At 61.8% G+C, this 13,797-nt stretch overlaps 1 protein-coding gene across 3 annotated transcripts in view; it reads left to right on the top strand.

Annotated features, from left to right (window-relative positions):
• The first annotated feature begins 901 nt into the window (after nt 1-901).
• LOC123349431 (cadherin-1-like) overlaps nt 902-13,797 on the top strand; it is a 16,829-nt gene continuing 3,933 nt past the window's right edge. The window contains exons 1-6 of one of the 3 annotated variants that reach the window (XM_044987505.1): nt 902-1,306; nt 6,553-6,696; nt 7,743-7,898; nt 11,181-11,325; nt 12,099-12,274; nt 13,663-13,752. In XM_044987505.1, coding sequence (XP_044843440.1) covers nt 1,250-1,306; nt 6,553-6,696; nt 7,743-7,898; nt 11,181-11,325; nt 12,099-12,274; nt 13,663-13,752 — 768 coding nt within the window. In that variant the 5' untranslated portion in view covers nt 902-1,249. Of the gene's footprint in view, nt 1,307-5,163; nt 5,321-6,552; nt 6,697-7,742; nt 7,899-11,180; nt 11,326-12,098; nt 12,275-13,662; nt 13,753-13,797 lie in introns of those variants that run through there. The other 2 variants (XM_044987503.1, XM_044987504.1) reach the window with 2 other exon arrangements.

Below are 13,797 nucleotides of genomic sequence, written 5' to 3'. Positions count from 1 at the left end.
CCCTAACAGCAGCAGGCAGCCTGCTGCTGTGCCACTGGGGATCCTGGCCGCAACACACTGACATTGGCTCTGGCAGTGCTGCAGCCAGACTGGGGTCGGCTGCCCCCAGGCTACTTCCACTCTCCCCCTCGTCGAGTACCTGCGTCGTTGTGGTGTCACCCGCGGTCTCAACCACCATCGGCTCCTCGGGGTAAGTGTTCGAGGGTAGGTCCAGCAGGTCCTCGGAGTACCGGGTGAGAGGCAGGCTCGGCCGGTCCTCCTCCGGGTAGCGGGCGCGGGGCAGGCTCGGCCGGTCCTCCTCCGGGTAGCGGGCGCGGGGCAGGCTCGGCCGGTCCTCCTCCGGGTAGCGGGCGCGGGGCAGGCTCGGCTGGGCAGGCGTGCGCCCTGGCGGGCCATGGCCGCAGACGTCTGGTCCCTGCGGTGGCTGGGCCCCTACTGAGTTCTGCAGGCCAGCTTTTATACTTCCGGGTCTGCGCTGTGACCTCTGAGGGGCGGGCGCAGGACCCAGTGGCTCCGCCCACAGCGGGGTTGGGGGAGGTTTGTCCCTCAGCGGGGCGGTGGGGTGTCCCACGGCCTCGCTACAGGGTGCAATCTACACGTGGCCAACAGCAAAATGTCTTCCTGCCTGGCAGGGCCGTCCAGGCGTGAGCAGCGTGAGGTGAACTAGGAAAAAGAAGACTCTCACCCAGGCTGTGTGTGAAGAATTTGACAAGTTTCAGCCTGGAGCAGATGTGCCTGGCTGAGTTCTGGGACACTGAGCTTTCCAAGGCCATCGCTTAGCGAAGGGACTGGGATTAAACAAACCCAAGTGCAGGCTGATAACGGTGCTGGGGAAGGCAGCAGACACCCAGTCGACAGCCAGCAGGAAAGCCAGGCAAAGAGGGGCCTGTTTGTAAGACTCCTGAATCCACTTTGCTGCCTGACATTCGATGGCCTCTGTTCATCCGGCGGCCTGTGTTGTGCAGGTCAGACTGGATGGTCCTGGTGCTCCCCTCTGCCCTTAGGCTCTATGAATGAATGAAGTGACCCCGCTGGGGAAGAGCAGAACGAACGAGGAGGAAGGGACCTGCCGCGGGTCTGGGCCACGAGTGGATTATTGTGCAGTTGGAGCGCAGGCTGTGCCGGGAATGAGAGCTGAACCGCATTTCAGCTCACTCTACAAAACACAGCCGCCCGCCTCAGGTTTAATAGAGGTGCTCCCCAGCAGGGCCCATGTGGTGAAGTGTTACACTGGGCCAGACGGGGCATCATGCGAGGGCAGGCCACACGCAGAGGGCACAGCGATGCCAGGCGAGCAGGCAGCTGGGTAAGAGATGGTGGCGAGGAACTGGGAAGCCTGTCAGGAGTCAGGTTCAGAGTCCTGACTGGGGCAGGGCAGGCTGGCCAGGCCCGTCTTGTGTGACTTCCCCTGGCCCAGGTAGTGATGACGGGGCCCTGGCTCTGACCTCGGACATGGCAGTGCTGGCCAGGCCAGGAATGAAAGGCAGAAAGGAGCTCTCCCCTGCCCCCCGTGTCCCCCCTGCCCCAGTGGCCGGCTTTATCCCACTGAAACCTGGGGTGTCACCAGGTCAGATAATCGCCTCTCGCGGGACTCATTCCTGTGACGCCAGTCGCCAGGTGCGAGAGCAGGGCTGGGCAAACTTTTTGGCCCAAGGGCCACATCTGGGTATGGAAATTGTATGGCGGGCCGTGAATGCTCACGAAATTGGGGCTGGGGCGCAGGAGGGGGCTCGGGCTGGGGGTGTGGGCTCTGGGGTGGGGCTGGAGATGAGGAGTTCAGGGTGTGGGAGGGGGCTCTGGGCTGGGGCAAGGGGTTGGGGTGCAGGGGTGTGTGTGAGGACTCCAGCTGGGTGTGTGGGCTCTGAGGTGGGCTGGGAATGAGGGGTTTGGGGTGCAGGAGGGTGCTCCAGGCCTCATGCTGGCAGGAGAGGGATCAGGGCTGGAGCAGGGGATGGGAGGAGGTCAGGGGTGCAGGCTCTGGCCAGCACTTATCTCAAGCAGCTCCCAGAAGCAGTGGCCTGTCCCTCCCTTAGCCATGGGAGCTGCAGAGCCGGCATTTGGGGCGGGGGCAGTGTGCGGAGCCCCCTGGCTGCTCCTATGTGTAGGAGCCGGAGGGGCAACATGCCGCTGCTTCTGGGAGCCACGACATGTGTGGAGTGGTGCAAGCCCCTGACACCGCTCCCTGGCAGGAGCTCGAGGGCCAGATTAAAAGGTCTGACGGGCTGGATGCAGTCCCCGGGCTGTAGTTTGCCCACCCCTGTGCTGGAATCTCAGTCATCAGAGAAATAATCCCTGTGGGACTGAGTTTTGCTGCTTCCTGTGTATATTTCTCTGAGACACATGATGAAGCAATGCCTCCGAGTCCTTCCCCTGGGGCTATGGGCCAGCCTCAGGGGCAGAGCAACCCAGTCACTGGTTGGTTCAACCACAGCTTGTGCCCATCATAAAGATCCTGGCCAGCGCTCAGCAGCGTGCCCCAGCTGTGCGGGCTCTGGAGGCAGGGCCCATCTGGTGGAGGGAATTGATGTCCTCTTCACTGATTTGATTCCTTTGATTTGCTTAACCCAGACCGGGTAATTCAGGTGACAGGTGAGAGCCTGAAGTTGACTCACTCGCCCTGGAGAAAGGCCAGGGGGCCGGGGTTTTCCCTGCCTTTTTCCTGCTTCCTTTGTAGAAGAAACACAAGATGCAACTAAGAGTCCGGGTGGTGGTTTCGTGGTGGTGGTTTCACCTGGACATGGAGACGCTGAATCAAAGCACAGTGTGGAAATGTCCCCAGAGCGCCCACCCAGGCAGCTGCTGGAGCCCACTGAAAGGAGACGCACAGAAGCACAGCTTGGCTTCGAGCCGCCCCAGGGCAGACAGGCAAAGCTGCTGTTTGCACCGGGAGCTCGCTCTTGCCTGAAGCCAGGCTCAGGTGCACCAGTGCAATTGCAGCGGACTTGTCTGCCTGGGCTAGAGGTTTGCATTGGTGCCGCTACTCCGAGGGCAGAGGTGAGGGCAAACCTCCGTGGGAGGCAAGGCCACAGTCTGGCTGGGTTGGCCAGGGGCCAGCATGAGGCCTATGTGCCGCCCAAGTCCCACATAAGCCCCGAGGCCTGGAGAGACTCCAGCCCGAGGTTTAGGGGTCTTACAGGGAGCCCAGGCCTTGGCTTGCTCCCCGCCAGGCTCAGGTGTGCTGACACCAGGCTGGATGGAGCAAGGCGGAATGAGCCAGGTGGGTCCTGCCCAGCCAGCTGCGTTCCTGTGGCCCCCTCTTGTGGCCATCACGTGCGGTGCTGCTTTCCACTTTCCCACCACAAGCTGAGCGCTCAGACCGGGGCTCAGGGGCGGGCGCCCCAGGCGCTCAGACCGGGGCTCAGGGGCGGGTGCCCCGGATGGGAGCTCAGACCGGGGCTCAGGGGCGGGTGCCCCGGATGGGAGCTCAGACCAGGGCTCAGGAGTGGGCGCCCCAGGCAGGCGCTCAGACCGGGGCTCAGGGGCGGGTGCCCCGGGCGGGCGCTCAGACCGGGGCTCAGGGTCCATCTCCCGCATCATCAGGGTGCAAAGAGAGGCCCAAACCCAGCCAGGCCTGAGCTCCCAGGGAGCTGCGCCCGCCCATGCCTGGAGTCTGATGAGCTCCCCCTGCCCACGGGGAGATGGGCAGATGGTCCCTGTTGGCGCCAGCCGACTCCCTTCCTGAGGGCAGAGCAAGGAGCTGCGTCTGTGAGCAGGAGGCCCGTGTCACCCCTGCAGGGGATGGGACAGGCAGATGCTGGCTGTGGCTGACCCGCTCCCAGTGCCCTCAGGCTAAGGTGTGCTGGGCATAATTAGGGGGAGCACTGTGGGTGGGGCCTGCTCATGCCTGTTACCCCCCCCTGTAATCTGAGCCTGCAGGAGGGCAGCCTGCTCCACCAGGCTCATGGGCTGTGGGATGCGTTTACATCCCCTCTGGCTGGTCAGCCGGAGGGACCCCGCTGCACGGCACAGGCTGTCCCAGCAGCACCAGGAAAGGGGGACCTTGCTGAGGGCTGCAGCCCATAGAGCCTGGTGACACGCCCAGCGCGCTGCCAGCTGCTTAGGGCGCTGCTGTCCCCAGCACCCACAGACCCGGCCTGCAGTGGGGTCAGCTGCCAGACGTCCCTCACACCAGGGGGTGTCGGGCACCGGCGGTGGGTGGTGGCTCCGGCACAGGGGCTCCGGCCAGCTCCCCAAATGCACATTTCCCTGTGGCCCTCTGCAGTGCCAGGTGTCGCGCCCACAAGCAGAGCAGCCCTGCCAGCTGCAGGAGCTGTTTGGGTGCACTGGGCAGTGGGCAGTGGGCTCCGAAGCCACAGCAGGACCTGACGAGCCGCTTGGCAGCCCCCACAAGTGCAGGGAGATGAACAGGGAGCTGCCGGGCCCCAGGACTTGGCAAACAGGCCCAGTAACACGCCAGCCATTCCTCTGGGGTGGGGGCCACCCCTTATGCTCTGCGCACTAGGACCAAGGGGGGGGGTGTCTTGTTCTTTGCCTGGGGGAAAGCTGCAGCGAGGAGCCAGCCAGAGCCTGGAGCAGGGGCAGGATCTGCCAGGGCAGGGACCTTGGAGCACTTGCTGCACCTATCAAAGTCCAGAGGGGGTGGGGGGGCTGCATCTGAAGGCCCCTCCCCCAGCCTAGGACTCTGGATTGAAATAAGGACTGGGGCCAAGTGACGAATGACAGGGTCAGGAGAGGGTCAGAGCTCCAAAAGCAGGAGCCAGAGGGGGACCCCGAGCAGAGAACCCCAGACAGCACCCGCTGCTCCTCACAGGTGTCTAGGGAGCCGGCGAAGCACGCGCTGCGGCTGTGAGCAGACTCTGTCCTGGGCCGACCCGCTGTGTGCTCCAGCCATGCCCCCCCGAACGGGCACGTGCCCCGTTGTGTGGGTCACTTCCCCCACCCTGTGTCCGGCCAATGTCGCTTGGAAACCTCAGGGCAGGGCCTGGCTACTGTGTCTGCAGCACCTTGCACAATGGCCGTGGGCACCACGCAATAAACATGAGTGGTAATAATTAACTTGTGCTGCCACCCAGCTCCTGCTCCAGGCCAGGCTGCCAGGCTGCCCCCCAGGCGTGTGGGCGGGGGGGCGACGGGGGACTGGGCTGGGCAGGACAAGGCTGCCCCAGAGGCCTGCTGGAGCCTGCAGCACAAACTCTTCCCAAAATCCAGCCCGCCACGCAGACTTTGCCCCTGCTGAAGGTCGTGGTGGGGTGTGGGGTAGCCGCCCTATGGCCCAGCCAGCCAGAGGCTCTCACAGGGCCAGCAGACAGCCAGAGCCATGCGCTGCTCCACTCTCAGCCTCCTCTTCCTCCTCACACAGGTAGGGGGATCGCTAGGGGTCAGGGGGAGGGTCCAACACAGCGGGGGGGGGAAGGGGGAGCGTGGACGTTGGAGCAGGCAGTGTCCAGACTCCAGGGGAGCGTGTGGGTCCCAGGGCGGGCAGGGGGAGCACAGCCCCCCGGCAGGGCAGGCAGATTTGGGAGGCAGGTAGACCCTGAGTGCCATGGGGGTCATGGGATGGGGCGGGCTAGGGAGCACAGGCCCTGGGGGAGGGAGAGAGATTTGGGGGGCTGGTAGAGCCTGCAGGCCCTGGGGGGCATGGGATGGGGCAGGCTCGCTGGTGAGGGATGGGGAAGGGGAGCAGACATTGGCAGGGGCTCAAGGGAAGGTGGCACAGCCCTTGGGGTCCGTCCCTCTGCCCACGGCTGCCCGACGGGGGCTGCAGCCTGTGCTCTCAGAGAAGCTGCTCAGCCCTTCCTGAGCCCCACCTGTCCCGGAAGGGGAGGGAGCATTGGTACCCGGGTCAGCTGCTTTGGAAGAGGCCTGTCCTGGCCCCTGGGTGCCGTCGTGGTGGGCTGGGTGCTGCTGCCCACAGTCCTGGGCAGTGGACGGCCACAGTGTGTGTGTGTGTTGGGAACCTGCACTGAAGGGGCTGCTGCTGACGGCTCCAGCCCTGCTCTCCCTGCTGCCGTCTGGAGCAGCCTGTGCCAGGGGGCTGGACATTGCCCTGGACTCGGTGCGCGCCCTGCCCTGGCTCCCGTGATATGCCAGGGGTGTCTGGTTCCAGGACAGGGCTCTGAGACCCCTCCCCCAAGGCACTCCGGCCCCTCTCACGTTGGACCCCGGGCAACTGAAGGTGGCACCTGGGCTTTCCAGCTAGTTTCCAGGAGCTGCGAAGGAGAAAGCAGCCACCAAGGGAGTGTAGGCTGGGGGGAGCCCCACAGGGAGCCTGCCGCCCCCAGCCCCACAGAGCAGCCCTAGGGACACTAACCAGCATCTCCCTCCCACTCAGGCTGGCCCCAGCAGCAGGATGCACAGGCTAGAGCCCTGCGCTGGCTCCAGCAGCCCTGATGGGGCATTTCCATGTCTGGTCCCAGGATCCCTGGTCAGGATCAGCAATAAACACCCTGCAACCCCCACAGACACCTAGCAACCGGCACTGGGGGCAGCACCACGCCCCAGGCAACAGGCGGAACTCACCTCCTTCTTTGGCTGTTTGGGGTTCCCAGTGGCTCCCTGGTTCCCTTCCTAGCAGCTCTCTCTGCCCTGCAGGACTTCTTCCCCTGCCTTCAGGCCGCTGGGCTGACGGTCCCAAAGGCCAGCCCTGGCCGGAAGAGGCAGAAGAGAGACTGGGTCATCCCTCCAATCAAGTGCCCTGAGAATGAGAGGGGGCCCTTCCCCAAGACGCTGGTTCAGGTATGGGAGCCCTTTGGCAGTGTGGTGGTGGCGGCCTGGCACTACCTGCCAGGCACGGTGTGTATGGATGTACAGGGAGCTGTGGGGAATTTGTACTGCCAAGTGCAGCTCCATGTATGATGTGTTATGCAAATCACTAGTGTACTAATTTGCATATTATCACATATGTTGCATATATTATAAACAGCTCCTTTAGCAGAATTATGTGCTGCTGGCAAAGATGTCCACCCATTTGACTGCTCTGGTGTAAGATGCCCTGGTTCTCCTGCAGGGTGGCTGCAAGGCGAACGTTCCCTCCCCACATTAACCTGCCTCACCCTAACTTTTGTAAAAGCAGCAAAGAATCCTGTGGCACCTTATAGACTAACAGACATTTTGCAGCATGAGCTTTCGTGGGTGAATACCCACTTCGTCGGATGCACTTGTGGGTGTCACTTGCATTCGATGAAGTGGGTATTCACCCACGGAAGCTCATGCTGCAAAACGTCTGTTAGTCTATAAGGTGCCACAGGATTCTTTGCTGCTTTTACAGATCCAGACTAACACGGCTCCCCCTCTGATACTTGACCCTAACTTTTGTGTCTGGGGGGGTTCTTCTGGGGCAATTAGGTAGGCCATCATTGAGGGTTTGGGATAGCAACCCTTATCCCCCCCCTTACATCCCTTTTCAGACTCCGCTCTTCCTTAGTCTCCTATTCATCCCCCCCCCCACGTGGCTTAGGCACTATGTACAATAGTGGTCTCTGGTGCCCTCGACTCAGCTAAAGGTGGGAGATCCCAGCAGAGCGGTGGGTCAACGTAGCAGAGCTGCCATGGGTGTCCCACAAGATGCTGGTGCTGCTTGGTGGAAAAGGGGTCGTGTCCTGGAATCTACACGCTGTAGAAGGCTTTGAGAGGGGAGGGACTCGGGGAGGAAGTGAGGCAGGAGGAGCAGCCTGGATGTGAGCAGTTTCTTGCAGGTTCTGCACAGATGGGGAGGGGAGCACAGGCTGGGGCGGGCCCGGTGCTCAGACTCCCCTGGATGACCCACCTGTTCTCTGGCACAGATCAAATCCAACAGGGACAAAGAGATCCGGGTTTTCTACAGCATCACGGGGCAGGGCGCAGACACCCCCCCTGTGGGCGTCTTCATCATCGAAAGGGAGACGGGGTGGCTGAAGGTGACACGCCCGCTGGACAGAGAGGAAATCAGCCACTACACGGTGAGTCCCTGGGTGCCGTGGATGGAGCAGGGGCATGTTCTCAGGGGCTGATGGCCCCTGGAGCTTGGAGGTGGCTGGGAAGGGGTCAGAGGCTCTGGTGAACTGGGTTTCACTCCATTTCTCATACTGCATGTGTCATGGAGTCCCCGGGCGATGCTCTGGAACTGCTTCCCACCAAGCCAGTCAGGACTTTGGGGAGCCTCCTCGCCCTTGGAGCAGACTGTCTGCAGGGCAAGAAGCTCACATGGCTTCACCTCCTGGGTCTCTCCTTGGATTCCTGGGGCACCACCAGCTGCTTCCCTATTTCCCCCAGTTCTACTTCCCCTTGGGGAGCCCATTCCCGGTACCGGAATCCCTTCTCCCGCAGGACTCTGTCCCTGCAGCCTTCCCCAAGGGGTTTGCAGTGCTGTGGCCAGCAAGTTCCCTCAGCTTCTCCAAGGAGGGATCCCTCTGCAGCTCGGTCTGGGATTCAGCTGCTGGGGAAGGGAGTGAGACCTGCTCCCTCTTGCTGGCTGGGCCTGGGGTCACAGCCCCCCTGAGCCCTGTCCCTGGTAGCTCCCTCCCTGCTGTGTAATCACTTCCCAGCAGCACGTCTGGACCAGGCAAACCTGGTTGGCAGCCGACCTGCCCTGCCTGGGTGTCCCCCCACTCAGCTGGGGTCTCAGCTCCCCCCCGTGCTCAGCGCTGCCCTGGCTGACCCAGTGGGGGCAGGCAGTGAGCTCTCTGCCCTGGTCACAGCATAAGAGCCAGCGTGAGCCGGTGTGCAGGGGGGTGGGGAGCATCTCTCCCTCCCACTCAGCCCCAGGGGTCTGGTTACAGGTAGGCAGGTATCCTGAGCCCAGCAGCCCCTCCCCACTGCCAGCCAGGTCATTTGCATTTTCACTGACCATTTCCATCCCAGCCAATTGGTTCCCTGGATTTGAATTCAAATCCTTGGCTGTTACAGGAGCAGGGCCTGGATCCTGTCCCAAAGAGACACAATCACCCCCCAACAGGGCCTCCCAGCCGATATCCTGGAGAACCCCAACGACCAGCCAGCCCGACCCCTCCTGGGTCTGCACAGGGATCCGGGCCATAGGCAGGGTGAGGGGCTTCACCCCGGGGACCTTCACCCAGGTCCCACAGCCCCTCAGCATCTGCGGCTGCACCACCCCAGTTCTCTCTGTCCCAGGGTCTCGCCACCCCAGGCAGGTCTCCCCACTCACCCCTGGGCAGCCCCCTATGCCTCTCCGCTCCACCATCGCCAGTCCAGGCTGCTGCTGCTTCTCCTGCAGCTTTTCCTCGGGCTCTTGCTCTCTCTCACGGTCCTCTCGCTCTCTCGGGCTCTGCTCCCATCCCGTCCGTCTCCGATCCCCTGATGGGGAACCCGAGCGTGAAGACCCTCGTCTGGTTGGGGACCAGACTTTCGGGGATGCCTGGCTGCTGCTCCAGCTGCTCCCAGATCCTTTTGTAGCCCCATCTGGGTCAGGAATCTGCTCCTCAGAGCAGTCCTCCTCCTCCAGCTGCACGATTAACAGGGCCTGGGCGAGCTTCCCCATGCGTCACCCTCTCTCTGTGCACAGGATCACAATGTCCTTCTTAAGGGGATGGTGACAGGCCATCACTTCACCGCTACCAAGCGGCTCTGGACTCACAGGCCTGCGTGCTCTTGGCTCCCCCATGGTCTCCAGGAAGAACTCTGGTGTGCCAGCCCCTCTCGTGTCACCACCTCTTTGCCAGGGTCGAGCGGCAGCTCCTCCGCCCTGAGACTGCTTGCTGCAGCCCTCAGAGGGACCCCGTTACTCCAACAGTCCTTCTCGCTGGTCACACACTCCCAGAGGTTAACCGCCCCCTGAAACCATCCCTCTCTGAGCCTTCTGCACGCCTGGTCCTCATCATCCCCCCCTTTTGTTTTACTGCTCCCCAGTCACTTACTGCAAGAATCGCCATTCACAGGGTGCAGGACATCCCACCGCTAACACCAGTTGTCACGGAGTCCCCGGGCGATGCTCTGGAACTGCTCCTCACCAAGCCAGTCAGGACTTTGGGGAGCCTCCTCTCCCTTGGAGCAGACAGTCTCCAGGGCAAGAGCTCCCACGGCTTCACCTCCTGGGTCTCTCCTTGGAGCATTCAGCATCCTCTGCCCCTCCGTGCGCTTCCCACAGCGAGTCCGCCCCGGCGGGGTCCTGGGGAAGCTAGAGGGTCCTGCACCCCCACTTCGCAGTCAGACGTGACTCTCAGCCAGCCAGTAACACAGAGGTTTATTTGATGACAGGAACAGGGTCTAAAACAGAGCTTGTAGGTACAGCAAACCGGACCCCTCGGCCGGGTCCATTCTCGGGGCAGTGAGCCAGACCCCCACGTCTGCACTTCACTCCTCGTCCCCAGCCAGCTCCAGACTGACTCACCCTCCAGCCTCTCCTCTCTGCTCAGCTCCTTTCCTGGGCCAGGAGGTCACCTGACCTCTTTGTCTCCAACACCTTCTGTTGGCACCTTTGCAGAGAAGGGGCCCAGGCCATCAGTTGCTAGGAGACAGAGTGTCAGGCATTTAGGTGCACTGGCCCCTTCCTCTGCAGCAATCACACACCCCCTTATCCCACCACCTAGATACTTAAGAACTGCAGAGGGGACACTGAGGCACCAACACAGTATTCAGAGCAAACATTAAGAACATTCCCAGTTCGTCACAGGATGGTCCAGAGGGCAGCTGCCCTCTCCTCCCCCTCACGGTCTCTTCCCCGAGGCCCGGCAGAGTAAAGCCAGAGAGGAGGTGCTGACCTCAGCTGGGCACTGCCTCCTGCTCTGTGCCCGGCCCAGGTCATGTCAGCACTTGGCCCTGGGGCCTGGTTCTTTCCCCGAGGTGCTGAGAGCTGCAGCAGGAGCTGAGGGGCCCCAGCACCGTTAAGAATCAGGCCTAGAGCACTCGCTCGCTGCCTCAGCAGGGCCCCTGCTGCTTGGAGATGCGCCTCCCATCTCCGAAAGCTTGGCTGGATGCCTCGTCACGGGCACGTGGGTCTCTGCTGGCTGCTTTCGGAGCCGTGGCTGGGTGTGGCGGGCGCTGCCGGCTGCTTTCGGAGCCGTGGCTGGGTGTGGCGGGCGCTGCCGGCTGCTTTCGGAGCCGTGGCTGGGTGTGGCGGGCGCTGCCGGCTGCTTTCGGAGCCGTGGCTGGGTGTGGTGGGCGCTGCCGGCTGCTTTCGGAACCGTGGCTGGGTGTGGCGGGCGCTGCCGGCTGCTCGTGGCCAGGTGGCTGCAGGACTCGCAGGGTGGCTTGATGGTGCCTTACTCCCTGTGCTGCCTTTGCAGCTCTATTCCCACACTGTGTCTGCGAATGGGCAGCTCGTGGACGGCCCCATGGAGATCATCATCACCGTGAGCGACCAGAACGACAACATACCCCAGTTCACCCAGAGCGTCTTCACAGGCTCCATAGGAGAAGGAGCCAAGCCAGGTATGTGAGCAGAGCCCCTGCTGGGGGCTGAGACACACCTGACATGAGATGTGGCTTTGGAGGGTTCTGTCCAAGGAGAGAGAGAGACGGGGGCTGTTTGAGTGTTGGGTTAATTTTGCTTTGAAGAATTTAAATCCCAGAATAACCCAAAGGGGCTAAAATCTGCCCACTGAGCAGAGGCGCCTTGTCCAGAGCGGGCTGCTCGTGCGGATGGCTGGGTTTGGAGCAGACTCTCCTTCCCCTTCCAACCCAGCAGTTCAACCACCCGATCCTGCAGGAGAGTCGGCATCCTGGGGTTGAGCACCCGCCTCGCTACAGACCCCGTGGAGGGGACCAGTTACCTTCCCAGAAGGCTCTGGGGCTGGCAGGGAGCAGGTGCTCGGTGCAGATACCGCTGATGGGGGCGGTACGAGAACTGGAAGAGAACAGGGGAGCTAATTTGGTAACAGTAAATGTAGCTCCGAATGGTGCTGTCCGTTTACCTGTGAGACACTCCTAGGGCTCTAGTCTTTGTATCGCCCCAGTGAGATCGATGGCTCTGGGCCGATGGCTCAGCCTGCGCTGCCCCGAGGCGCTTATAATCGTATTCCCCTTCTTTGGTGACTGCAGACGTTAGGGATGGGAAATGCCTGGTGGTTGATCTAGTCACCTTCCCCCATCCCCCTTGGCGGGCCAGGGCGGGATTGTTCCTGGCAGTACATTCTGGAGAATCGTCTCCAATCTCATTGTGTCCTAGAACTAGAAAAACAGTGTTACTCTAAACTCGTGCCCAGGTACCTCCGTGATGCAAGTGACAGCCACAGATGCAGACGACAGTGTAAACACCTACAATGGGGTCATTGCTTACTCCATCCTGCAGCAGATACCTGAACAACCCCACAGAGAGATGTTCACCATCAACTCGGAGACTGGCGTCATCAGTGTGATTGGAACTGGGCTGGACAGAGAGGTGAGTGCCGCAGCGTTGGGTCGGAGGCACGTCCGTGTGTTGCGTTTGCACAGAGCGGATGGACGGCCCTAGGTTCTGAAGGGCGAGCGCTGCACCGAGACGCATTGGGAGGGGCAGGTGTCTGGTGCAATCCATGTCACGCTGCAGGATGTCTTTGGCAAACTTCTGCTCTCTCCGTTTCTCCTGGGCGCTTGTGCCATGTTAGACCTCCCCTGCCTGGCCAGCCCTCGGGCTGAGTGAATTGTGCTTGGCAGGGAGGCAGTGGGGGGTTCAATGGGCATCTCTGCAGTGCTAGAAACTGACCCCCCCGTAGGAGGCCCAATCGTTTGTCCGTGTTCGGGTAATTCAGCTAATTTAAATGCATCAAATCTCAGCCCCACGTTGGGTTGTGTAGAAACACGTTGTTGTCGAGCCTGAGCCCAGCAGAGAGGTTGCACTGGGAACTGGGCACGGAACACTCCTGGGGGATGTGAGCACACGTGGCCTTTCTAGAGACACAGGCCCCACCCTTGTCCCTTCGCAGTCCATTGCAACCGGGAGCAGGAGGCTGAGAACAGCCCTTCGCCCCATCTCGCTGCCTCCTCCCCTGCTTCTCCAGCAGTCACAGGTCTTCTTGGCCTGCCCTGGGTGGAGAAACCATTATTCCTGTGTCACAGAAGGGGAAACAGCCATGGCAAGGGCAGGGAGCTGCCCAAGGCCACATGGGAAATTACTGGTGGTGCCAGAGCCCCTCCCTCGGACTGTGCGGCTGTGCCAGGGCAGGAGTCTCCAGGACCTCCGGCCACACCAGTTCCAAGATGGCTGCTGCAGGCTCCCAGTGAAGAGCTTCAGAGGGCACCGTTAAATCATCTTCCTTGTCCGTCAGTCAGACCACGTCACCCCTTCCTGTTCACATCCCCTGCCCTCCCTCGCCCACGCACCGTGTCCCGCCAGCTCATCCTCACTGCCACGGCCCCACAGGGCTCTGTCCTGGCTGCAGCTCCGACCGCGGTCCCTGGCCCTTCCAGCAATGCCAGGCACAGCCCCTGGTCTGTGTTCCCCCATGGCAGCTCCCCCAGCCACCCACCCGCCCTTCCCAACAGCAGCGCATTTGTGACTGTAATAGGGTGACCAGACAGCAAGTGTGAAAAATCAGGATGGGGGTGGGGGTAATAGGAGCCTATATAAGTAAAAGACCCAAAAATCAGGACTGTCCCTATAAAATCAGGACATCTGGTCACCCTAGATTGTAACATGCTGGCAGCTCTAGTAGGGTGAGCAACGAGTTAATGGAAAGCAAGGCCCTGGCCCAGCCACACAGGGGAAAGGCCCCGCTCTGAGCCCGGCTCTGCAGGGGAAAGGCCCCGCTCTGAGCCCCATGTGTGTGTGTCTCTCTCTCTCTTTCACAGACTGCCCCCCAATACAGGCTGACAGTGCAGGCTGCAGATCTGCAGGGACAGGGGTTCACAGCCTCCGCCACTGCTGTCATTGAGGTGCAGGTGAGGCTCCCAGGCTGTGGCGAGGGCGGGGCTGGGCTTCCATTA

Source organism: Mauremys mutica, chromosome 14 (assembly GCF_020497125.1).
Source record: "Mauremys mutica isolate MM-2020 ecotype Southern chromosome 14, ASM2049712v1, whole genome shotgun sequence".
Classification (NCBI taxonomy): domain Eukaryota; kingdom Metazoa; phylum Chordata; order Testudines; family Geoemydidae; genus Mauremys; species Mauremys mutica.
This window is presented reverse-complemented; position numbering and strand designations above follow the sequence as displayed.